This window comes from Nicotiana sylvestris, chromosome 3, assembly GCF_000393655.2.
Source record: "Nicotiana sylvestris chromosome 3, ASM39365v2, whole genome shotgun sequence".
NCBI classification, from domain to species: Eukaryota; Viridiplantae; Streptophyta; class Magnoliopsida; order Solanales; family Solanaceae; genus Nicotiana; species Nicotiana sylvestris.
Window position 1 is genome coordinate 50535697 of NC_091059.1, and position 27736 is coordinate 50563432.

Here is a 27736-nt window from a genome sequence, read left to right on the forward strand (position 1 = left end):
CTTGGCTGCTGACATGGATGTCCAAGACGTCTTGGTCTTGGGAGACTCGGACCTCTTGGTACATCAAATTCAGGGGGAATGGGAAACACGAGATCTAAAGCTCATACCATACCGACAATGCTTGCATGATCTGAGCAAGCAATTTCGATCGGTGAAGTTCAAACACATCCCGAGAGTTCACAATGAGGTTGCAGATGCCTTAGCCACCTTAGCATCAATGCTGCACCACCCTGACAAAATGTATGTTGATCCTCTGCATATCCAAGTCCGTGATCAGCACGCCTACTGCAATACCATAGAAGAAGAAGCAGATGGCGAACCCTGGTTTCATGATATCAAGGAATACCTCAGAATGGGGATATATCCAGAACATGCCTCGGGAGACCAAAAAAGAGCCCTTCGGCGTTTGTCGAATGGTTTCTTCCTCAGTGGAGGAGTGTTGTACAAAAGAACCCCGGATTTGGGATTGTTGAGATGCGTAGATGCCAGTCAAGCAATGACGGTTATGGAAGAGGTACATGCGGGAGTTTGCGGACCACACATGAGCGGATATGTATTGGCAAGAAAGATCCTTCGAACAGGGTGTTATTGGCTCACCATGGAACGCGACTGTATCACTTTTGTGAGGAAATGCCATCAGTGCCAGATACATGGAGATTTGATTCATTCTCCGCCAACAGAGTTACATACGATGTCAGCACCTTGGCCGTTTGTGGCCTGGGGCATGGATGTCATCGGGCCCATCGAGCCAGCAGCATCCAACGGTCACAGGTTCATTCTAGTGACCATTGATTACTTCACCAAATGGGTTGAGGCTAAAACCTTCAAGTCGGTAACCAAGAAGGCAGTGGTGGACTTTATTCACTCCCATATCATCTGCAGATTTGGGATCCCAAAAGTGATCATCACGGATAACGGTGCGAATCTTAATAGCAGCTTGATGAGAGAGGTATGCCAACAATTCAAGATTACACACCGCAATTCCACCCCATATCGTCCTAAGGCAAATGGAGCAGTCGAAGCAGCCAATAAGAATATCAAGAAGATACTGCGAAAAATGGTGGAAGGGTCCAGACAGTGGCACGAGAAATTGCCCTTTGCTTTGTTGGGCTACCGCACTACCGTCCGGACTTCCATAGGCACAACTCCTTATTTGTTGGTGTATGGGACTGAGGCCGTGATACCAGCGGAGGTCGAAATTCCGTCCCTCCGAATTGTCGCTGAAGCCGGGATTGATGATGATGAATGGGTCAAAGCTCGATTGGAACAGTTGAGCCTGATAGATGAGAAAAGATTGGCAGCAGTGTGCCATGGTCAGCTGTACCAGAAGAGAATGGCAAGAGCGTATAATAAAAAGGTGCGCCCCAGGAAGTTTGAAGTAGGGCAGCAGGTATTAAAGAAGATCCTCCCACATCAGGTCGAGGCAAAAGGCAAATTCGCCCCAAATTGGCAAGGGCCTTATGTCGTGACCAGAATATTGTCCAACGGTGCTTTGTGTTTGACAGATGTCGAAGGTAGATGTGTCGACATGGCTATCAATTCAGATGCAGTCAAGAGATATTATGCGTAATTTCTTTAAATTATGGCAATTTTGGTTTATTTGTTTGTATTTGGCATTTGTTGAATAATGAGATGACGGAGGCAATTCTTTCTTCTATCCAAACACTTTTAACCCTCGCTTCCCCCTTTGAGCCTTAAGCAAATTCTTTCAATACCCCTTTTTTTGGAATCGCTAATAGGAAAGGTAAGAAAAGAAAAAGAAAAAGAAAAGGAAAAGAAAATGAAAAGAAAGAAAAGAAAAATCAAGGAATATAAAACCGTGGGAACTACGTTTGACCTGATTCCTCAAAGAGGATACGTAGGCGCCTCACGGCTCGGTCATAGTATGCATCATAGCAAATATAGGATGCATAATGTACATAGTGTGCACAATATAGCACAATGTGCGTAACGCACGTAACTCAACATAAGCGTAAAAAAATAAATTCCCCAAGCAAGAAAACTGGGGCAGAGGTTATGTTTTAAGTTCCAACAAAGGTTTGATTCCAAAAGTTGTAGCACATCACCCTTCAAGTTGTTTTCATTTTTATAGCCTTTCTTCAATCCCACACCAAAACCAACATCGACATCCAAAAGACCTCCCGATCAATGTTCGAGAGATGCAAAATCTGGCAAATAAGGCCGAGAATAATACACTGATCCCCAGCAAAGAAAAGGATCGTAAGACTGGGAATGAGTTGATAGTCAAAAGAATCCCCGGAAGAGAGGGTCGCACCAACAACACCCCGGATCCTCGAAAGAAATAAAATGAGAGAGTCTTATCGGTGAAAACCTTCACAGGCACCGAGAGGCGATGTAAGATGAGGGGTATGAAATGAGAGAGTCTTATTGGTGAAAACCTTCACATGCACCATAAGGCGCCGGGAGATGAGAGAAAAGAGAGAGTCTCATTAGTGAAAACCCCTCGAAGGGCACTATGAGGCGACGAGACAGATCGGCGAAGCTACCACATTCGCAACAAGATGAACATCCATTTATCATCCCCAGCAAGTCAGACCGTCGGACAAATCGATTGATACAAATAGACTGGGTCGGGAATCTATGGTGCCCGTCATGATCACGGGGACCAGTTGTGTCCTCCAGATAAGTTCTTTGGATTGTCTCCTCCCACAAAAATATTGGTTCAGAAAGTTTTTCTTTTTTCCATATCTTTATTTCTTTTCCTAAAAAGTGTCTTGAAAGGATTTTTCAAAGCTTACTACCAGAAACCAAAGGAGAATTCATCCAAATGCAGGATGATACAAACAGTCGTAAAGGCCGGTCCCAGGCAATGCAGGGATTGTGCCCGGAAATTTTGGAAGAAGTAAGCTCCAAAAGGGAGTGGTTTCGGGAGTTAGAAGCAGACTCCCACATCATGTGTTTAAAGAGAAAGAAGAAAAGGGGATAAATTGAAAACCGATCCCCAGCAGGCGAGAGACCCCCAACAGGCAACTTTGCCTGCCAACCAATTATGGGGACAAAGAGCAAGAAAAGGGAAGAGAGAAAAATTGCTCGCCAGAAAGGCACCCTCTACCACCACGATTAAAACTGACTAAATCCTTTTGTCTGTTGCAGGAGATCAAAGAATTGATGATGGCAGCAAGATGCAACGCCATGGAAGTCACCAAAAACCGGGGCAGAAAATTTTTTGCCGATTGTCGAAAATATTCTGGAAGAACGGGAAAGCAATTTCAATACTTTTAAGTTCTAGGTCGCCCACCAGTATAATGCGGGAATACATTTAAGTTCTAGGTCGCCCACCAGTATAATGCGGGAATACTTTTAAGTTCTAGGTCGCCCACCAGTATAATGCGGGAATACTTTTAAGTTCTAGGTCGCCCACCAGTATAATGCGGGAATACATTTAAGTTCTAGGTCGCCCACCAGTATAATGCGGGAATACTTTTAAGTTCTAGGTCGCCCACCAGTATAATGCGGGAATACTTTTAAGTTCTAGGTCGCCCACCAGTATAATGCGGGAATACTTTTAAGTTCTAGGTCGCCCACCAGTATAATGCGGGAATACATTTAAGTTCTAGGTCGCCCACCAGTATAATGCGGGAATACTTTTAAGTTCTAGGTCGCCCACCAGTATAATGCGGGAATACTTTTAAGTTCTAGGTCGCCCACCAGTATAATGCGGGAATACATTTAAGTTCTAGGTCGCCCACCAGTATAATGCGGGAATACATTTAAGTTCTAGGTCGCCCACCAGTATAACGCGGGAATACTTTTAAGTTCTAGGTCGCCCACCAGTATAATGCGGGAATACATTTAAGTTCTAGGTCGCCCACCAGTATAATGCGGGAATACTTTTAAGTTCTAGGTCGCCCACCAGTATAATGCGGGAATACATTTAAGTTCTAGGTCGCCCACCAGTATAATGCGGGAATACTCTTAAGTTCTAGGTCGCCCACCAGTATAATGCGGGAATACTTTTAAGTTCTAGGTCGCCCACCAGTATAATGCGGGAATACATTCAGCTCTAGATTTTGGAATCAGTCGCCCCACCTGAAGACGGAAGGGTACAACAGAGATCCCCAAACGGGAAACAATGAAATCCCCAGCACCAAGAAGCAGACAACTGCAGAGGCAAGCGCGCCATTCAAAAGGAAAAAGGAACAGTTTGGGAACGTTGTAGCATGCCTAGTATAACAATTCTGATGAAAAGCCATACCACTGAAGAAACCATTGGAAGATTTAAAGAAGAAAGCCGTATCCCCAGCAAATCAAGCAAAGTGATGAGAACTGACATTCAGAAAAGGTGAAGGACCAGCATCATCTCCAAGTTCACAAAATAAAGGCGTCAGAGGAAAGCGTTAGCCGACAAGAAAGCAAGGCAGCAAGAACAAGTTAAAGATGGATGAGATTTCAGGATCCTCAGTTTAGCTTAGCTTCTTGTTTTCCTTTTAGAGCAATGTAATAGGGAGATCGGTTGAGCAGTAGCATCCTACAGCAGCATACAACAGCGCACAACAACAGCAAACACTACAGTCACACGGTAGTCCCAGCTACCAAAATTTCCCGAACTACATTGACCTGATTCCTGTTTCAGCCCAGGATATGTAGGAAACCTCTGAAGCAAAGGTTCGGTCAAATCTTTTTCAAAAAATGCTTCACACGGAGTATTCGGACGGGCAAAAATCGCTCGCTTTATCTTTGCGCGAAAACCCTTCGTGTCTTCGTGCAAAGAGGGGCAGCTGTAAGCACGTGATTTTTGCTTCACGGACAATTCGCTCCAAAAGAAAATAAAAATAGTGGCAAAAGGCTTCGCTGTACAATTTTTCGATCTTTCCGTGACATGTGTTGTTAGTCGTTTATGAGTCTGTCCATTTTGCATCTAGTCATTATCAAACAAAAATCCAAAAAATATATGTGGCGTTAAAAGAAAATTCAAAAAAAATATATATAAATATATGTGCATCGTCCGTTTTAGGTTGTGATTTAACTTACTTGGTATGATAATTATGTTGAAACGCCATATTGTTATTTGTTTTAATTTCATTTGTTTTATTAATTATTTTTTTTTATTTCGGAAAACAAAAGAAAGTTGAAATCAATTTGGGCCCAAAAATAAAACAAAAAAAACAGGCCCAAACCAACGATCTGACCCGGTCCAGACCAGGCCTGCCCAGGAACCTCCTGAAACGACGTCGTTTCAGGCAAATCAATCTGAGCCGTCCGTCCTAGCCGATCCAACGGCTCAGGACCTCTTTCAGCAACCCGTTTTTGAACCCGACCCAATAACCGGTCTGACCCAACCCCTCATTTAAACCAAACGACCCCGTTTAACTACTGAACGACCCCGTCTCATTTCTCACCATCAGATCCAAGCCGTTGAGATCATTTGATCTAACGGCTCAGATCCAATCCCCTACTCCGTATATAAACCTTCCCTTACACCCACGCCCCCTATACCAACACCCCACCCCTTCGTCCCCAAGTTCAAACCCAGACCTCCCATTAGAAACCCTAGTCGCCCTCGTCTCCCTTGCCATTAAAGCCGGCGGCATGGACGCCGGTGGCCACCTCCTGAACACCCTAGGACCACCTCACTGTCCTGAACACGAATCCACTAACCACGAGCCTCGAATCACTTCCGTTCGTCTCGAATCTTCGTTTGAAGATTTGAGTCGAACCTGGACCTATGCCAAATCATCCCATCTTCATACCAGACACTCCCCTGACCTTCCTCGTGACCAAACCAAACTTGGTTTGGTCCGAATCTACCCACAACTCCCAAAAATCCAGATCTGGAAATCCAGACTTTTGAAACACATGCACCTGGGGAACCCGGCCAGTTTTGACATGGGTTTGAGGTCTAATAGACCTTAATCAAGGTGTTCTCGTGTGAGAACACCCTGATTAAAGTTTGTTCGGCCTCAGAAGGTCGACGTTGAATCAAGTTTGGGTCTGTTTGATTTAAACATTTTCGGTAAGTTTTTCCTTTCTTTTGTGTTAGTTTTGATTAAGTGGTCAGCATGTTTCGTTGTGTTTGTTTGTTATTTCTGTTATTTTCATCCGGATTTCTTTCTTCCCTGTAAAGGCCTTTTTATTTGGTCGATTGTATTCTGTGTATGACTCTGAATGTACTCTGTGAGTAAACATGATCGTCGATTAGTTTAATCGTCAGATAAGTTGACTCATATAGGCCCCAGTAATTGAACAAAAATTGTCCGATGCCCTTTAGGTCCCTAAATGTATTGTTTATGTGAGCGATCGATTATTACCTGCTATAATTAGTATAGTCGACTCGATAAATGTCGTCGATTAGTTTTCTATAACTAATGAATCGAATGAGCTAATAATGTCGCATGACTAATGAGCCTGTATTGTGATTTGAATGTTGGGCATTACCCATGAATGGTAGTTTGTAACTACATTGTAAACAATTAAAGGCCAGGTCGGGGCAGTTCTGAGATCGAATGTTCAAAGCCCAAAATGCCCTGATGCTGCAATAGGCAAGGCAGTAATAATCCAGGGATAACAAGGGCATTCTGGGGTGTTGAAAAAGACAAAAAAAAGATTAGTATAAATGGGCTGACAAGTAGGGTACTAATTTAGGATTAAACTAATACCAATGGGGAACAAGACACAAGGGTATGGGGCTTAAAATGAGTAAACAAATGAGCCCATAATTCTGGATTAAACAAAAACCAGGCGTGGGGAATAAAGGGGGCTGACACCAGAAGATGCTGAGGCATGGGGCTTAAAGGGGTATGGGCAGGCTGCAAGTTGCAGCAAAAAGGGCAGCCTAGCTGCACTGAGTCATTTGGCTTATAAATAGGCCATTTGATAACTTAAAGGGGGCTGGACTTTTAGTCTTCAGAAAAAGAGAAAACGAAAGGTTGGAATTTTAGTCTTGAGGCTGGAATTCTTAGTCTAAAGAGAGGTCTAGTGAGCTTAAAGAAAACTGAAAAGTATAAGGCAGTTTCCAATAAACATTGTAACCAAACACTGCCTGAAAGTTGTATAAGAGTGCATATTGGTCAAGCTGTCTTGGCCAAGTTCTATTGTTTGCATTGACTGAGCTGTTTGGGGTTGTTGAACTGGTGGTTTTGCTGCATTGAACACTCAGTTATTGCTGTTGTTTCATTATTCTTTCCTGGGATTGCTGGCTTGGTTTCGACTATCTGTTAGTCCTTGTATTCTGGGAGATATTGTTGGTTATCTGTGGCTGTGGAAAACACTTGGTCTCTAGTTGGTTATTGCTGTGTTGTTGCTGCGTGTCTGTGTTGCTGCTGTATTTACTGCATACTGCCCAGCTGATCATTTCCTTCTTCTTTTGTCTCTCTATACCAGGTACATGACTAATACTCTGTCAAATGTAATTGGAAAGTAGAGCATGAATACAAAAGAAAAGACCTGAAGAGTGACTTTTATACATAAATTGTTACATTAGATATCATGTACTGTATAATGATTTTCATTTCTGTTTTGACAATGGAAGTAGCCTGTATGCCCAGTATATATCAATGTGGATTAGTTGAATGTTAGTTTATATATGTATGTTGATTGGAAATATTCCCAATATAATAGGTTGTATCTTAGACTTAGTTTAACTGTGTAGTATATTCTTTAATGTAGGCCAAGCATGAAAACTATCCCCTACTAGTTAATTTCTTTCCCTTTAATAGGCGATCCCTTTATACCACGCCAATAGAACCCAGAACGAGTTCACGGCCTCAACCTCACAAGGGTCGAGCCCAGGTCGAAGACAGACTAGGCAGGCCCGCATCGAACGAGCAGTGGCCCAGGTCTGGCCAACCGCGCGTGGGCTGGATTTGGGCCCATGATTATTCGTTTGGCCGACTGTGCACGCAACTTCGGTCCTGATTTTGAAGCATTTCCTAATTACATTACAAACAACTTGCAAGCATATAATTAATTAGGACTATCTACTGTTTTCGATTGATAGAGACGAACACGACAAGAAACGTAGTTGCTATAGGATATCCTTTTTAAAAAAAAATAAGAACGAGATGAGCCTCGACGAAAATAAACAAAACACGCAGATGCGGGGCCCTTGTTAAATGTATATTATTGAAGCATTTAGTTTCCGGGACGGGTTGTTTAGCAAATCTCACAACCCTCCTAAAATAACAATACGTTAGTCTCTTTAGGATGCGCTTTAATAAGCCTTGCCTTCTTAAAAACTTCGGGTGCACATTTATGTGACCCAAATCCAAATCTCGACGGATTCGAAATGTATTTCTAATCACGGGTACATTGATTGTGACGTGATCCGAGAGGCATATCCATGACGTCGCTAATTCCTTTTAAAAGTAGAACGAGACGAGCCTCGTCAAAAATGAAAAATGTACACAGCCACGGGGCCCTCCAACTGTATATATATTAAAACACTTAGAATTCGGGATAGGTCATTTAGCGAATGTTACGGCCCTCCCCAAAACAACCATACGTTAGTTGCTTTAGGCGCGTCTTAAATAATTTATTTTTCTTAATTCGGGTGCACATTTATGTGACCCAAATCCAAATCTCAGCCGAGTCGAGATATATCAATAACCACGGGTGCATTGATGTAGCGTGGTTCGAGATATGTTTTCACGACGTTGCAAGTCCTATAAAAATAACGGTGAACGATAAAAGCGGATAAAAGATAAAATTGGCACATAGGTTCATAATTGTATTAAAAATCAGATAAATAAGCCGAATATAACAGTTGAGCGACCGTGCTAGAACCACGGAACTCGGGAATGCCTAACACCTTCTCCCGGGTTAACAGAATTCCTTATCCGGATTTCTGGTACGCAGACTGTAATATAGAGTCATCATTTTCCTCGATTCGGAATTAAAATTGGTGACTTGGGACACCCTAAATCTCCCAAGTGGCGACTCTGAAATAAATAAACTAATCCCGTTTCGATTGTCCTTTAATTGGAAAAAACTCCCTTGCGCCCTCTCGGGTGCGGAAAAAGGAGGTGTGACAAGGAGGAATCAGGAAATTCATGTATCTATTGAGGTAATTCCTTCTCGTTCCTCTTGGCTATTTTCTTTCATTTATGCTAGCACTAAAACTGACAAAAGAAATGAATTATGGAAGAATATAGAAAATATTAACAATAGTTATAAAGGTCCACGGCTGTTAGGAGGAGACTTTAAAGATGTACTTAGTTCTAATGATAAGCTGGGGGTAACCTTATTAATCGTAGATGTAGCAACTCCGTTTGGAATAGTATTAATAACTGTCGATTATTAGACCTTGGTTATAAAGGTCCTAAGTACACTTGGTCTAATCATAGGAAAAAATCTAAGGGCTTTTTTTTATGGAGAGACTAGATAGAATCTTTGTTAATGAATATTGGCTATCTCTATACCCTAAGGCTGTGGTAATCCACCTTCCCAAAACACACTCATACCATAATCCCTTGTTAGTAACTCTCTCCCCAAAAAACGTGAATCATTTTAATAAACCTTTTCGTTTGGAAACATTTGATGTAGACATCCGGACTTCATTAACTTAGTTAAGTAATGTTGGACTAGTGATAACCTTATTTCTGTTCAGAACACATTTAGAGACAAGGTTATCAGCGGGAAAAATGAGACTTTTGGTGACATATTCAAAAAGAAAAAAAGGATACGTGCTAGGCTACGTGGTATCCAATCCTCACCTAATTATCGTAATAATTATTTCTTACAAGATCTGGAATCTCAATTACAACATGATTATAACTCTATTTTAAAAATGGAACATGATTTTTGGAAACTAAGATCTAGAATAAACTGGCTCAACAAGGGTGAGGCTAATACCAAGTTCTTTTATATCATGGCCTCAAATCGTAAACGTCGTAATGCTATTTTGTACTTCACTAATGATAGTGGTGATAGGATATCAGATCCTAAATTAATTTTAGACCATGCACTAACATTCTTTAGGACTGCTTTTAGGACATCTAAATTCTCTTCCCCAAACAACATCAACATAGGTGATGCCTCATCTCTTAAACAAATGGACCTGAGTAGTCTTGATAATCCTTTAAATAATTCTGAAATCACTAAAGCTTTATTCGTCAGGGTGATCCTATATCCCCATATGTACTCATCCTTTGCCTTGAACTACTCTCTCGATTAATAAACCACCAAGTAGACACTTTAAAATGGGATACAGTCTACTTTAAACATAAAGATCCAAGCTTTTCCCACATCTTCTTTGCGGATGATATTACCCTAATGGCGAAAGCCAACAAAAAGATTAGCTATTGCATTAAATCATGCATAAACTTTTTTGCAATGAATCTGGGCTAGCCATTAATAAAGCCAAATAAAAAATAATGCTTCCTAGCTATTGTCCCCAGGATTTGAAAAATTTCCTAACTAACCTCTTTAGTATTAAATCCACTAAGGAATTTGGTAAGTACCTTGGCTTCCCAGTTCTCAGTCACTACCCTACCACTAAAGACTTCCAATTTATCATAGACAAGATGCAAACCAAGTTGTCCCACTGGAAATGCTCGTTCTTAAATATGGCAGGAAGAACTACCTTAGCCTCAAGCACTTTAGGAGCAATTCCTACTCATTCTATGCAATACACTCTTCTCCCTCCTAAAGTCTTAAAGAAGATTGATAAAATTCAAAGGGACTTTATTTGGGGTTTCACAAACACCTCTAAAAAGCTCCATCTAATTAGTTGGCAAAACGTTACAAAAGATAAAATTAAGAGGGGTTTAGGTATTCGTCAAGCGAAATCCAAGAATCTAGTCCTTCTCTACAGCGTAGCTTGGAGGCTATTAAAAACACTTCTTCTCCCTGGGGCCAAATTATATTGGCCAAATATGGCACAAGGAGAACTATTAACAACACCTCCTTCATCTGGAAAGCTATCTTGCAAGGATGGAAAGTGTGCAATAAGGGTATCTTTTGGCATCCTTGTATTAATTCCAGAATTAACATTTGGAATGATAATTGGATTTACAATTCCAAACCCCTAAGATGTGTAATAGAAGGGCCTCTAAGTAAAAGTGACCAAACACTTTCTATTAAAAGCCTCATTCATAACAAGGAATGGAATAGTAAAGCTATTTCCTTTGAGGTACTCGACAATATCCTCAACAATCTACACATAAGTCCTGTCCTTGGCAATGGCTCCAATTCCGACAAAATAAGTTGGCAACTTAACACATCACGAATATTTTCCACTAAATCGTGCTATAAACTCCTCTCTGAAAACATTACTATCTCAAGGCCGTTTAAGTGGATATGGGATCTTCAATGCCCTACTAAATTAAAATTCTTTCTATGGCAATGCATGCACAACCGTATTCCTTGTAGAGCTTACCTAGCTAAAATAGGTATCAATATTGATGCTACTTGTCCAATCTGCAAATTCGGAATAGAGGACATACAACACATCTTTACTGATTGTACTATTTCAAATCATCTCTGGAAGAATATGGGCCTTCCATCTTTGGATATTAGGAATGACAAAAATTGGCTTATTATATTGAGGGATATTTTCATTAATAATTGTAAATTTCAAATGAAATGGACTACTTTATTCCCCTTTTTCATATGGGAACTATGGGAAAACAGGAACCATAATAACATCAACAATCAGTTAACTATCTTGATGAAGGAAGGTTATTCATGCATCATGAGAATTCACCTTCTTCACTGAAAAAAATTCCTTTGTGGAAAAAACTATCAATGTTGAGGTTGGTTGGATTAAACCTAATAAAGGTGTGATTAAGTTAAACTGTGATGGTGCATTCTCCAGTAAGAGTAGAAGGTCAGGGCTTGGAGGATCATTTCGAAATAGCAAAGGAGATTGGATTGTGGGGTACCATAAATCATGCCAGACGATTTCCCCCATCCATGCAGAGCTGCTGGCCTTACTAGAAGGGCTAAAAATTGCTAGGGGCATGAACTTCCTCGTGATGGAAATTGAAATTGATTGCACTAAGATTATCAAACTAATTTATGAAGATAACACTAACTATTCTAATATTGTTTCTGAATGCAGATGGCTAATGCACCAATTGAGGATTCCGCAACTGAAGCATAATTTCAGAGAAGGCAATATGGTGGCTCATCTACTAACCAAACAAGCTACCAAAAACCTATCATCGTCTAAGTGTTTTTACCATGCCTGTCCACCTTTTTTGTTGAGCAAGAAGTGACCAAGAACAAGTATGGAGTCTGTAATAATACTAGGAGTATGTCAAAAAATGTTTGTAACTATTTGACAACTATGGGTAACAACAGTGCCCTAAAAACATCTACTATGCCTATGTAATTTCTTTATATATATATATATATATATATAATCCAAGTGTTATGTTAAAAAAAATGGCTAGAGGGAGAGAGGGGCATTAGCACAACATAATTTTAACTTTTTATTCAATTTAAATCTTAAATTGAAGTATGATACTTTTTCGCTAATAATAGGATTCAAACTTAAACATAATATATAATTGAATATTGAAAAAAACAAAATAAAAAAACAAACAAAAGAAATTTCAAGTTAGTTACATCGTACTACGTACTATATGCATATTGCATCTGTAGACAGTGAGGTCACGGTGTCAGCGACTCAACATTAACCGCATACGATTGCGTATTCTTCAATTTATTACCATACCATAGAGGACCACAAACTTCAAAAAGCTTTAGTTCGCAGAAAAAAACATACCCCCTCCCCTCCTTTGCCCCCCGCCCTCGCCATTCACAAAGATCTCACCACCTCTTCTTCCTCCTCGTCATTGTATTACTCCATACGCCTGACGCAACAATACGGTGGGAATAAGGCGAATTCGTGCCTGTTCCAATGATTAGCAATTCATTTCTGTACATTATTGTTGATTTTGGAACAATTGATCGATGATAGATGTGAATTATAGGGAAATTTTTGTTGTCATTTCAAAATTGAGGGTTCTGAAATCCTCTAATGGACTCGATTTGGGTAAATGATGTTGCCCCTGGCGTTCCGGATTTGATGTATGCGATTTACTTCATATTTGCTTTCTTCGCCGCCAGGTTCTTTCTTGACAGATTCATCTTTCGCGTAAGCTTCCTCATTTGATTACGCTTTTAACCTTATTTTATGTTTGTTAAAATTCGTTTCGTGGATTCTTTTATTTGTGAGCAATATAGAAATCAGTTAATTTGTTATGACATACTAGTTGTTATTGTTTTTGTATCCAAAGTAATTGTGTTATATAACCATGAAATCGGCCGTAAAAGTTACAGGATGTGGTTGTCGTATTACTTTGGAATATTAGCTGCTTCATCGTGATTGGAATTGAGTAAATGACGGCAACTTAAAATATTACACTCAAAACCATGGGTTAAAATAATTAATTTGTTAAATACAAATATATATATATATGAGCTGCTAAAAAGGTAAGCTGAGGGTTGGTATAACGGTAAAAATATTGTTTTCTACGAAAAATATTTCATTAGAAAATCTTTTTTCATTAATCAGGTAGAAAACCTACTAAAAGGCCATATACAAGAGGTATACTAAAAAGGTAGAAAATCTACGAAAAGATATGCAAAAGACACCCCAAGGAACTACAAAGACATCCAATCTTCTTCTTGGGAAACCCATTTTCTAGATTATTTTTCGGTGTTTGGTTGGGTGTAAAGATTATAAGGTGAAAACAATGTATGGGAATAATTTGGTGATATTTCTGAGTATTAAAGGTTGACAACAATGTACAAGTAATTGTTGAAGCAAGTGATATAAAATAAGACATGGGATGTTTGCAAAAAAAAAAAAATGATTTCTGCCAAAGGTAATGTAGAAGTTGTTTTCTTCCTTTGGTTAAAAATATTTTTTTTTGCATAGGAAATGGGTTCTGCCACAAGTGATAAGAGTAGAACTGTAGAAGAGTGATAGGAGTAGAAGTTATTTTCTCCTCGCAGTGGAGAACATTTTTTGGTGGAAAAAATCATCTTCATCAAACATTAGAAAATGATTTTATCAAGAAAAATATTTTCCGCTAAAACAATAGACATATACCAAACACACCAGATCTCTTAAAGCAAATGCATGGTAAATAAGACAGAGGCGGAACGAGCATTTCAACTTTATGGATTCTAAATTTTAGAACAACGATTTTAAGAGCTACTAACTGGGTTTTTAATTTAATATATTTAGTGAATTTCTTAACATAAATAGCTCAAATTACTAGATTCGGCCAAACCCGCACTTAGGCTTCTACCCCCGCCCCTGAAAGAAGTTGTATCTTTAAGGATTCAAATCTGCTGAATTCTGTGACCACGTTATCTAAATTTAAATTGTTAGAGCACACATTTTATATAGTATTTAGTTATTCCTTCAACTCGCTCCTACGTCCGATTCTTTTTATTGGCAAGAGCACATGGACATTTTTTTTTTGATAATAGGTGGTAGTGTGTTTGAATCCAAGACTTTTACTTGCTCTAATTCCATGTTAAGAAAATGGACCTTTGACCTTACTAAATCTCAAATCGTAGCTCATGAGGTGATGATAGTACAAGACCATATAAAAAGATTACATGCCATACTCTTGATCAATGTGGGAATCTAACACCCTTCGCATGCCTAGGGTTGAGATCTGGAACATAGATAACATAACATGAGAGCCCAACATCAGAGCCCAACATCAGGGTAAAGCTCTTGGTTAACCAATAGAAAAGTTAACTCGGTACCATGTTAAGTAATTAACTTTGGTTTGCCGATAAAACAGTTATCCTTTTAACATTTAATTTTAGCTAACTTCAACATTTATTAATGGTTGGATGTTCTCAATCAATCAACTATGCCTGGATACGAAATTATTTGGGATTTACTGTATGAATCCTCTGTACCCATTCTGCTCTATTATGTAGTTAGTTGATCGTGAAGTGTATTATGTATTCAGTAGACAAAAAGATCATCAGAGTTTGGCTATTTTAAACCTGGCTGTCAGTCTGTAGTGATCTTCCTCCTTTATCCATACATAAGATTGACTATGCTTTAGGAAACTTACATAAGAGGATTTTAGAGTCGGACTTTTAGTTAGATGTAAAACCTTCAGCCGTTTACTCTTCAAACTTCAAAGTAATGAATGATTTGAAATTTAAAGTTGTTTACTTATAGGTCCAAGGGAAGAGTTCTGCATTGTCCACTGACTCCGTTCTTCGTTTATTGGAAGTTGAACTAACTAATATTGTCAACAATCAATTTAAGCAAGAGCTTTTCTCCGTCATTTCTTTGTTTTCACATAGTATTAGAACCTCAATGTGATGTGAAAGAACTAAGCATTTTCCGCCGGAACAGAAGTGTCCTTATGCTGCTTGACTGGCTAAAGTTCTTTTTTCGTATTACTATCATTGTCCATTTACAATAACCGTTTCAGCGGTACCACGTCCTTTTTGGTGACTGTGCCGCTGATGTCATGAGTAGCTGAACTGTCAGTTCACATTTGTCGATGGTATTTAATACTTCACATTAGTTGATTTGTCAGGTCAGCACGCACAACTAACAAAGTAATAGCCTATAAATTAACTTTTATGTCTGTTGACTAGTCAAGCCGATCGAACCGTAGCTGCCTACTCTTCCTTGGACCATGCGTGAACACGGGATGCTTCGTGCTCCGGACTGCCCTTTTCTTTTGACCTGTCAAGCCAATAGTCCATTTATATCTAATCAGCGATAAGTTAGTTGACAAATTAGGATTCCTTTGGCGACATGTCACTGTCTAATTCTCGGTTAGAAATGCCAAATTGACGTTCAATAACACATCAGTATTTAGTCATTGTCATTTTAACATTCCACAGTCCGAAATTTCGACATGTACAGTCGACTCCATATTGTCCAGTCAGCATCCAGTTGGCGAACACATAAATGTCATCTCCAAGCAACATGTCATTATCCAACTAGCACGTCGTTCAATGACACAAGTGTACAGACTACACCAAGTTACTATTCAATGAGCAGCCACAGCACTGTCCAGTCAGCTGCTATGTTCCTTGCCATGTTTCTGTTTTGCAAATTGGAATTGTTTCACTACCTTGGGTTTGAGAGAGCATGTTAAAAATCAAGAAAATTAATGAAGTTTCATCTTAAAATGTGTTTACAGTTACAACATGTCTGGATTTATTGAATTGAGTAAAAGAATATAATGTAGAACTAGAATTCATAAGCTATTTTAGAATATTCTGTACTTTATTGTGGGAGAATAATTACTCACCTAATTGTGAATAGGAAAATTTATGTACTTTATTGTGCGTGGACTAAGACTCATATATAAGTAGCCCATTTGTATTTGTCAACAACCAATTTGACAAGAGCTATCCTCCTTTTCATTCTTTTCAGTGATACAATTTGAATGAAAGCAAAATTATATCAAGAATACAACAAATATCGGTTTCTAATGGTGCATATTTCAGAATGCACTAAAACATATGGTTTCCTCCTCCCGTTGCTTATAGAAACCTGAGAATTATCCCCTCCTCACTTACTGCACTACGTTATATATGTAATTTTTGAGATATGATTTTTAGTTCAATATTTGTTGCATCTTGAGAGTATAAGTAGAGTGCCTTCAGTTAGGGCCAGTCTGAATCAGTGTACGGGTTAACGTTAATCATCCTTATGCTCTTACGATTTCATGATTTAAAGGTTTATGCAGCATGAATTGGGGTCTTAAGTCTTAACTGTCAAACTAGTATCGGTTTTGACACTCCTTTACATGAAAGATGATTTCAGCTGCTTGAAAGTAGTGTAGGAGATTATATGATGGGAAAGTGAAAGGAGACTATTGAAAAATTATCTTGGACACTGTTACAGAACTAGTAGCTATGTGACTGACTGATCCGATTAACTTCTTTCCCCTTAATCTAATACATCCATGTTTCTTATGCATTCTTCTTGTTCAACAGAGGCTAGCCATTTTGTTGCTGCGATTGGGAACCACCCACTTGAAAATTGATGAGCCTACAAGAGCAAAAATTGTTAAATGCTCTGAATCCATGTGGAAACTTGCATATTATGGCACTATTGAGTTTTGTGTCCTAAAAGTTGCCTATCACGAGCCATGGTTCCTAGACATTAAGGAGTATTTCAGGGGCTGGCCAAATCAAGAGCTACAGTGAGTATTGCGTCCTCTTTGTATTATGACCAAGTATCTGATGAATTGCACTCGACATTTAATCTTTGTGGTAAAAGTGAAAGTAGATAGTTATTTTTAGTGAATGACTACAAAAGAAAGTCCCTAAGATTTGGTATTATTATTTTCTTTTTTGACTTAGGAACTTCTAACTTTGTCTCAAATTTCCTTGTCTTGCAGCTGGTCCCTGAATTTCAGAAGGGGGTCTTTTCATCTGTATTACTTCTAGGAAATATCTAAATTAACAGTTAATGGTCCAATTCAAATTAGTTCAGGAAGTCACAGAATTGCGTTGCTAATTCTCTGAAACTAGGATGGAAAAACCTTAAGTATTTTGATTCTTATTAAGTTCCCACCTGGGACTCAAATTAGGAGTTTGTATTTCAGGAAATTTGCAGCACCTTAGGAAAAAGCTCTGATTTCTTTTTGTAGAAGAAAAAAGGGAAAGAAAATCTTCTTTTGCTTGCTTATTCGCTGAAATCTCTTGTCAAGAAGCCCCATGATCCTCTTACATGTTTGATACTGTGATATGCTGATTTGCGGATAGGAGTGGCACTGGTTGTTGCTTTTTAGTTGGGTTAATCACAGTGCTATAACCTGGACCTACAGTTTTTTCAATAACTGGGCTGATTTCTTGAAAGTTCAAGCGGGATGTTAGGACATGGTGATCTATGAAATGAAATACTTTTGTCTTGCCAAACACATGGAAATATTTTTGGGTGGTGGTGAGATTTGAACCCAAGACTTCTGCCTTTCTGGTACCATGTGAGAAATAAAGAACACGAGAAAGCATATTGAGAGAAAGCTTAGCTTGATTATACCCCCTAGCTTTGTGGCGTTTAAATAGTGATTTACACCTATCCTAAAGTAGAAAAGAACATGAAGGTTACAAAATTACATTTCTATAAATATTTTTGTTAATGTCAAAATATTCTTAAGACTCCTCATCAAGTTGATGCACCACAAATCGTATGTCCCGAGCTTGTTACACATTGTCACTAATTTGGGGACTGGCACGAAACTTGGTGAATATATTTTCTAGTTGATCAAATTTTACGGACTTCTAATCTCTATTGAGAGTATCTTTTCTATGCAAAGTGACAATCAATTCTATGTACTTGGTCCTTGCATGAAACCCGGGATTTGATGCAATATGAAGTGTTCTTTGACTATCATACAGAAGTTTCATCACAACCTATCTCTTCAAACTTCATTTCTCTAAATAGTTGCTTGATCCATACAATTTCACAATTTGCCACAGTCATGGCTCGGTATTTTGCTTAGGCAATAGAATAGTAGACCTAGCAACCATATTTTTCTTCTTGCTCTTTCGAGACACCAAATTACCTCAAACCCGAACACAATATGCAAAGGGGGAGCGTGTATTCAAAAGTGATCCTACCCAATCTACATCTATATTGCCAATGATATGATTATGGCCTCTATCCCCATGGAGCAACCCTTTCCATGGAGCAGATTTTATGTAATGAAGGCCCAATGGGTTATCACGTGGAGAGTCCAAAAATTGAATTACAATGCTCACCAAAAAGGCAATATCAAGTGGTCACTATTAGATAATTCAATTTCAACAAGCTGCCTATATTCCAGGATCACTAAGAAGCTCTTGTTGACCTAGTAGAAGCAGGTGACATCGGCACTATTGAAAAGCATTCTTGATGTCTAACTAATGAAGAGGCAAATGGCAATAGTGGGCATTAATAGAAAATGACGAATATATGCTATTTTAGTCGGTGGAGAGAAAGTACTACGATAATCAATCCAAATATTAAAGTATAGCCTTTAGCAACAACACAAGCTTAAGACGATCAACTTGACCATCTGGACCAACCTTGACTGTATATAGCCATAAATCTTTGCATGTTGAGAGCATGATCATAACATGTTGCTAACCTGAATAAGAAGGTACTTAGTCTTAGGAATAAAAATAGAGGACAAAGATGACGCAAAAGTATAATGATGTGATACCAACCGACGATAACTCAATAATATACATGGGATTAGGATTGGCGAGTACCTTTCTGGATGGCCATTGGTGGACTATGTGCACGAGGCAGGTCCATAGTAGGCGAAGGATTTGGTGCAGGGCGTGAATCAAGATTATGTGTTGGGAGACTAATCAGCAACATATAAAGAATCCGGTATAGGGCGTGAATTATCTAGACTTGACTTTCTGGCGATAATGATAAGTAATGAGTGGTGGTGTCGTGGGAGATGATGGGAGGATGATGACTTATTGGATCTCCCAGTAAAACCACATACACGTTAAGATGGTTAGAAGAAGTAAAAGCTGTGAAATAAGGTTGAGGTGTAAGGAAGGTGACATTAGCTGACAAAAGTATTGACGAAGGTCGGATGAGTAGCAAAAGCTTTTTGAACTCGAAAATAATTGTGAACAATATACACTTAAGAGTATAAGGGGTTAATTTATTTCTTCCCGGGGTTAGATTATGAACAAAACAAGTTCTTCCAAAGGAAGAGAATACAAAAATGAACATATGAATAAGATAGTGTGTGGAACTTGATCCTGAATAATTGAGGAAGACATGCGATTAGTCAAATAACATGCGGTGTGAACCGCATTATCCCAAAAACGCAATGAAACATGTAATAATCATATATGTATGGTGTGAGTGGTCTGAATGTGATGTTTATTCTTCCTCTCAGCTGCTCTATTTTATTGAGAGGTATGAGAACTAGATGTTCGATGTACAATCAAACTAAAGTTTATAGACTGTTGAAAGTGAGAGGATAAATATTCTAGTGTATTGTCATTAAGAAAAGTGCGAATAGAAATCTCAAATTGAGCAGAAAAAGTTTGAAAAGTAGAAAACAACATAAAATGATCCTTCATTAGAATCTACGTATACCTTGAGTAATTGTCAATGAAACTAACGAAGTAACGTAACTCCAAAGTAGAGCTAACTCAACCTGGACCTTAGACATCTGAATGAACCAAAGAGAAAGGAGATTCTTCAGGAATTTCCAAATTGTCTATGAAGTAACCCAAGTAAGTCGGTAACATGAGAAGCTGTGGTGATCTTGGAAGGTTGAGGTACTAAAGTCCATGTGATTCACGTCCGACATCTATTATCCGTTGCATGCTGTGATCCTGTATGATAACAGAGTTATCGAGAGAGGTAAACGAACAATTAAGTGTCTGAGGAAAAAGACTAACATATATTAGATTGAAGGAACAACCATGGATATGGACTGAATTTGAGTTAAAAAGAGAGCAGTAATATAGCTTGACCTACTCCAGTTGCCATGGTTTTGGTTCCATCGCGCAATGTAATAGTTGGAAGAGATTGATCCTCCTGGGGTTTTCTGGGGTTTGGTCGCCAGAGAGTTCTGATCCTCCTGGTAGTGCTTGTTGATGCACAACACTCACGGATAGCAACAAAACTTTGATAGAACTCCTTCTCACCAGAAAAGTTGCACGGTGACAAGATTTCTCTCCCGCATGTCACAAATATATGCGCATGTCCATCTACTCAGAACTCTTTGTTCATTGTCAATGCTTCAGGAATTTCCAAATTGTCTATGAAGTAACCCAAGTAAGTCGGTAACATGAGAAGCTGTGGTGATCTTGGAAGGTTGAGGTAGTAAAGTCCATGTGATTCACGTCCGACATCTATTATCCGTTGCATGCTGTGATCCTGTATGATAACAGAGTTATCGAGAGAGGTAAACGAACAATTAAGTGACTGAGGATAAAGACTAACATATATTAGATTCAAGGAACAACCATGGATATGGACTGAATTTAAGTTAAAAAGAGAGCAGTAATATAGCTTGACCTACTCCAGTTGCCATGGTTTTGGTTCCATCGCGCAATGTAATAGTTGGAAGAGATTGATCCTCCTGGGGTTTTCTGGGGTTTGGTCGCCAGAGAGTTCTGATCCTCCTGGTAGTGCTTGTTGATGCACAACACTCACGGATAGCAACAAAACTTTGATAGAACTCCTTCTCACCAGAAAAGTTGTACGGTGACAAGATTTCTCTCCCGCATGTCACAAATATATGCGCATGTCCATCTACTCAGAACTCTTTGTTCATTGTCAATGCTTTATTACTGAATTCTCAATTCATGTCCTGTTTAGTACTTGAAGATCCCATTTGCAAGCATCCAATTGCTCCAGTTATTTATATAATAAGAAAGAGCACAAAAGTAAAAAGTTCCTTACCTGCAACCATCCGAAAGACCAAGGGAAAAAGAGTTGTGTCTAATCCTTACAAAATGAAGAAACAGAAATAGTTACCCCTACTTTGTTCTCATAGAAAACCATATGCCTCCATTATTCTTCAACAAGGCTCTTTCTTTCTATAGCCCTTGGTTCGGGACTGGCAATTTTGCAAATCTATCCTTTTCAAGAAAATCGATTCTTTTCCTCTTGTTATCTTGTCACTTACCTCTTCATCTTCTTCAACTCTTCTCTCTTATTTTTATTCATTTTTATTTGTTTTGGTTTAACATTTTTCTCCCAAGTGACACTTAAAGCACCATCTTTTTCTTTCACCTTTTGCAATCAACATATACATGAGAAAATTTCACTGGATAGGTGTAACTGCAGACCTGCTCCATTCCTTAGCTATCTCCTTGTGCCTTTCCTTCTTATCTTTGTAAGCCATAATAAGTCACCTCTATTCAATATCTTTCTGCAAGTGTCATCGTGTTAGCAGCTGTCTGACTCTGTCTGTTATGTAGATGTATCTTCTTCTGCCATGTGAATGTAGAAACCATCCTGGTTCTTCCAAAGAGTTTGATAGTCTAACATAGTTTATGTGTTTTCTTATTGACATTGTAGGGTTGGAATAAAATTTATCTATATGTGCCAATGTGGGTTCTACCTCTATAGCATTGCTGCCCTCCTCGTTTGGGAAACACGAAGGAAAGACTTCTCTGTGATGATGTCTCATCACATAGTCACAGTTATTCTGATATCATACTCGTACATTTTAAGGTAACCTTACTTCGTTAGAGGTTTGTACCTTTTTATCACTTTTTTCTTTTCTGTTTTGGGTTTTATAGATACTTACCTTGACATAATATGATGAGATTTTGTATAGTATGAAGTGACAGTTTTAGAAGTTCCCTATATCTATGTTGGATGAAGTACATATAGGAAGTGGGAATGTGTTTAGGTCTGAGTTATTTGTTATCATGTTAGTCAACCACTGACCATGGGGGTGTTTGGACATGTTTCAAGAAGTTGTGTCTCTGCTTTTGTTTTCTTTCGAAGGTGTCGTTAGAGTGCAAGGTGAAAGTCGATTTGATACTTTGAGTAACTAGGTTTAAATAGAGAATGTAGAATGAAACAAAAAGATTGAACATCTAATGAACAATCATATATCTGAATATTGGCAGTATGTTTTTGTGCATACTCATATGAATAACATTAATCATATCTATGTTAACAATTAAAGGAATAATATTAATCATTTGTAATCGGACATGATCATTTATATATATACAACTAATAACTTTATCAAGAAAATATAATAAACAACTAATAAGGTACAAAGTAGTTTTCCATTTATTTGTAAATGCAATATCAGAGGAATGCAATTGCAATATATATTGCCAATGCTATGAATAAGATGCTTTATTCTAATATTTGGTACAATTTATTTTTGTTTTTTTTTTCCTGAGATTTCCTGGCAGATGAGCATTGATCAAATTGACCCTACTCTCTTTCAATTATTGACGCTTCATCACTTTGTCATGGGAAATTGTTAGACAGTGTAAGCGTACGTGAGGCAAATTTGACATGACGGGTAGCGTGAGCTTAGCCCCTATTAAAGGAGGGTTAAAGAGAGAGAATTAAAAAGTTGTCTTACCTTTCCAATTTTGGTCAAATCTCTAATGCAGGTGACATACAGTTAGTACTATTATGGCTTCTCTATACCCGTTTCCTTTACCTAACAAATGTTCTTAAGTCAAATTTAAATTCTTGGTCGGATTATCAGATAATGATTAGTCTTTGGGGACCATTTTTAATTCATCTACCATAGTGAAGAAATGTGTCAAATTTCAAAAGTCAATTATCCTCTCCTTGCACTTAATCTGTTGATTTCACAAAACTGGGCAAATTATAAAGATAACTTGGCTTTATACTGGGGCACACCCCCTCCCTCTGTCCTGGTTCCTTTTCTGATTATATATTTTCTTAACATGTGATAATCTCTTTCATGACTTTATCTAACTAATTATCTTCTATGGTATCTATTAAGACTTTGCTTGAGGTTCATCAACTTTGGGATTTAGGATCAAAATTATCTTATCATTCTTGTAGATTAGCAAATTCTCTTTGCTGAAAATTTGATCTTTTGAAGGAGGCTGACTCCTGAAGAATGTTTGTGACAAGCAGAGTAGGGCAGAAAATAAACATGTTTGGACAAATAATTTTTGCTTTAAGTTTAATTTTATTCTTAGCCATGGATATGGCTAAGCATCCTTAAGAAAAATATTAATTATGGTGCTTTTGTTGTATATAATCACTGAGATTTCCCATCTTCAAAAACATTCTGTTCTTGAGAGAGAAGTATCCAGAAAAGTTAAGGCTATAAATAGCCGGTACCACAGTATTATAAACACAGTTTTATTGCTTGTTTGCTTTCCTTTTGCATTACATGTCTGGTACATAATCAAAATAAATAAAGGTGCACGATGAAAGGAACCGTCCAAGCTAGAGCATATTGTCAACCTAAAAGTTGTTGTCATGAGTTAACTGTCTGGTTTAACTGTCCATCAAAACTGTCTGGTTTAACTGTCCAAGAGCACAGGAGTTTCATTATTATTCCTCTCGAACGTTACGTAAGTTTTTGAAACAACAATATTTGAATTTGCTAGGAAATGCAATGTCATTCTTAGCAGATCTTCAACCTGAGGCACTCAATCTTATTTATCAGATTTTGTTGGGTTGACCTAAGAAAAAAAAAACTTAGGTTACTCTCGTTGTATTTAGTATATGTCCTGTTTGAGATTCTTGTTGGGCTGGTAGTGAAATTGAATGAACGCCTTTGGATTTGGAGATAGTTAACATTTATAGCATTTTGATCATATAAACAACTCTGACTAGTTTTATGTTTGAGGTCGTCTAGTTATTGTGTACAAGTCAATCGTACTAAGTTAAGGTGTCATATGGAAATTTTTTTAAAGCCAATTGGTCTTCACCAATTCTGTTGATAGAATGCCTAAACTGACTCGTGTCATAGATTCTACGCATATTTCAACGGGAAAAGGGTCTGATTTGCCCTTTTACTTTGATAAATAGTATAATTTTATCCTCCGGTATACTATTGGTCCATTTAAAGCCTTACCGTTAGCAAAGTAGAAACAATTGCCCCTATTTTTGGCGGAAGTCCACCTTGGCAAGGGCCCAGTTATTAAAATCCAATGTGGCCTGACATTTTGGGTGAGGTGGACGCCATGTGGCATGCCACCTCACCAAATTTTACTTTTTCCTTATTCTCTCTTTTGCTCTTTCTTATCCAGAGTATTTTCCTTTCATTATTGATAATTTTTACCCATTAATACCTAATTAACGTAAAAGCCATCAATAACCATAATTTTAATCAACACTAGAACCCACCCACCTCATCCCTCTATCCAGCCAGAAACAAATCATATTTTCTTCATTTCTTTTCCATATAACCAAGAAACCATTGGAGAAGGCAACCAAAGAGAAAATCTTCAGTTTAAACTTTGATGTCAAAAGTATCATTGAGTTTGGTGGTTCTTGAAACTGAATTTTGGGGCTCGCATTTAATGGCAACTGCTGCAAAATTAAGCTTTTGGTAAGAGATTGAACTAGTAATATAATTTGCTAGATACTTCAGTTAGTGTTAATGTATGTTGTTGGATACTTCAGATCTAGTGGTTCTTTTTTTATTTGGAAGACTTCTTTCTTATGAAGATGAAAAGAAAAACTCTGCTCAAAAGTTGAAATCTGGCCGGAAGAAATGGTGGCTGGCGAACCTAAGCTTTCCGAACAACCAAAAGGTTTCCTCAACTTTTAACCTACTCCATTTTCCTTTCTTTTCCTTCATTCCGTTTAGTATCAAATTCACCAACAAATCTCTCTCTCTCTATAAGAAAGAAACAAAAAAAGAAAGAGAAGAAGCAAAGCAAAGATGGCAAGGAAGGGGAGATAGCAGCGGCCTGAAAATTAGAAAAGAAAGAAGAGGAAGGACGAGAAAAAGAAGAAAAATCTGGAATGAAAAAAGAATATTCAGAAGTGATAACTAATATAATTAATTATATATCATCCAATCAATAGATGACACATGCAGAGTTTGAAACAAGAATTCTTGCCACAGTGGACTTCCATTAAAAATGGGGGCAATTGTTTCTACTTTGGTAACGGTAAGGCTTTAAATGGACCAATAATATAACGGAGGTTAAAAGTATACTATTTATCAAACTAGAAGGGTAAATCAGACCCTTTTCCCTATTTCAAAAGTAGGTGAAGTCCTAGCAGCAATCACTGTAAATGCATCTTTATGAACGTCATTGTAGGATGAAATGTTGTAAATCTGTTGCTTGGATACTTGAATTCACCTTTTGCGAAACATTTCACAGAGTGATCTTCAAGTTAATTTGACGTGAATCTGTTCATTTCTTGCTTTAGTTAACTTGCAGATATTTTGGTCAATGATTTTTAAGAACAAGTTCACCCTTCGTGGCTGCTAAGGATAAGCCACAAAGTGAGTTGAAGGTCATCACTTCTTAACTGCAATATCTTAGTGGTGCCTTTTTTTCTTATTTTTTCGTATGAGGACCTCTTTTTTCCTTCTTATTTCGCAGTGAAATACCATAAAAGAGTCATGATTGTTTTTCATCTAATCATGACTGTTTGTCGAGTTTTGAACCTTGCGTCATTGGCCTCGGGGATTTCCCTGTTACCAAAAATAATTTAACAAGCATCCAGGAGATAAATTAGCAAATGAAGCATATTGAAGATACTGCCTTCTGATTTGATCTTTAGCAGTTGGTATGTTAATTTTTTTGTGTTTCAAATTCCAGCTTCTTTAGAATTGGGATTGTTATTCTTGCATTGCACGATGGAAGTGACGTCTTTCTTGAAGCTGCTAAAGTGTTTAAGTACTCGGAGAAGGAGCTTGGAGCTAGCTTGTTCTTTGGTCTTTTTGCTATCTCTTGGTTTGTACTTAGGCTGGTTTTCTTTCCATTTTGGGTCATACAATCCTCAAGGTTTGGCCTTTACCAGATTTTGAACTCATATAATTTATCTCCCTTCCTTTTCTGGGTTTTCCTAATGGCTTCGATGTATTTCATTACCCAGCTACTATTTATGTGAGGTCTTGAGGCTGTCTGAGGCCTATGATACAATGGTATACTATGTCTTCAACACAATGCTCTTGACTCTACTTGTGTTCCACTTGTATTGGTGGATTCTAATATGTTCAATGATCATGAGGCAGTTGAAAAATAGAGGAAAAGTTGGGGAAGATATTAGATCTGGTGAGCATCTTTGTAGTGAAGTTGAGGAAAACTACAGCTATCTTATGTTATTGAACTGGTGCTGAAACTGTTGTACGTATGTGATTAACCTTTATTTTTTCTTTTCTCCTATTCAAAAGAAAAAATGTGGAGAGCAATTTAGAAAAAAACATGAAGATTGACAATCCAAATGTCTTGCGCCCTGCTGACATTTTCTCAAATAGCTGAAACTGAATCAGAATTTAGACGTTATTGGATGAATGAGATATTGTAGCAATTAACGTACTGACTCGTTTCTAATTTTATATTCAAAAATTGGATGCTCATGTCCTATACAGCTGACTGTTAAGATGAATCCAGTTTTTTGGCAGTTCTTTTATTGAATGGTGTATTGCTATCTAGCATTGGAACATGAACTATTGTTTGCAAAAGATTTTAAATAGGCCTTTTGCCTCTTTTCTCTAGATTAGTAGTCTGCTTCCTGACATGAGCTTGTTTTAAACTTCTGTGAAACTCATCTCTCTACTTCTTTGGTAGTTGCAAAACCAACCCTCTAGATGTCTTTTGAACTGCCTCCGGCCCAGGAAAATTTAAAATTGTATTATCTCTCTTTTTAGTTCCTTCTTTATTGTTTTTTTTTTTTGGGTGCAATTGAAGGGGATACGGAAACTGATTATATGCTCTGACCCGGTTTTGTCATATTCTCCATTGCAATTGAGGACTTCAAGATACTTTTAAACTGCTGGTGATGTGTTTCTTTTTGAATGCAGATTCAGAAGATGATGACTAGCTTATGCTCAAATCTTCTGCAGAAGCGTGTTATCTTGGGAAGATTGCATATGACTTGTAGGTTGGTCACCGGCGTCTGGTTCCTTCTCCAATTAGGCATAGCTTGTCATCATCTAAGTTTTTGTTCTCTTTTTCTTTTGATTGTAGGAGAAGGTGAAAGAGGTGTCTATCATTTTAATTATATTACAATATAGGTGTACAAAATAACAGGCATCTCCTTGTATAATGTTCTCTCTAACCAGATAATGAAAACAATTTAAGCAGGCCATCTTTGCTATGTCTCTTAGCTTGATTTAAGGAGATTAGGCTCATTATGAAGAAAGAAAAAAGAAAA

At 38.1% G+C, this 27736-nt stretch overlaps 1 protein-coding gene across 2 annotated transcripts; it reads left to right on the top strand.

Moving 5' to 3' along the window:
• Positions 1–12623: 12623 nt before the first annotated feature.
• Positions 12624–27670, top strand: LOC104247587 (ceramide synthase LOH2-like). Of its 2 annotated transcripts, XR_716256.2 has the most exons (7): positions 12624–13060; positions 16906–17114; positions 21959–22114; positions 26179–26364; positions 26456–26634; positions 27384–27463; positions 27550–27670. XR_716256.2 is itself a non-coding variant. In XM_009803642.2 (6 exons), the coding sequence occupies exons 1-6, from the start codon at positions 12944–12946 to the stop codon at positions 27401–27403; spliced, it is 867 nt and encodes a 288-aa protein (XP_009801944.1). In that variant the 5' UTR covers positions 12624–12943; the 3' UTR covers positions 27404–27670. The 2 variants fall into 2 exon arrangements, 1 of the variants encoding a protein (XP_009801944.1); XM_009803642.2 differs by having other exon boundaries at positions 27384–27670.
• Positions 27671–27736: the final 66 nt, after the last annotated feature.

Excerpts from the sequence above, each read along its gene's own strand:
- LOC104247587 (XM_009803642.2), top strand. The coding sequence starts at position 12,944 with ATGGACTCGATTTGGGTAAATGATGTTGCCCCTGGCGTTCCGGATTTG. Across the intron at positions 13,061-16,905 it reads TTGACAGATTCATCTTTCGC|AGGCTAGCCATTTTGTTGCT; the intron begins GTAAGCTTCCTC and ends CTTGTTCAACAG. Across the intron at positions 26,635-27,383 it reads TGGGGAAGATATTAGATCTG|ATTCAGAAGATGATGACTAG; the intron begins GTGAGCATCTTT and ends TTTTGAATGCAG.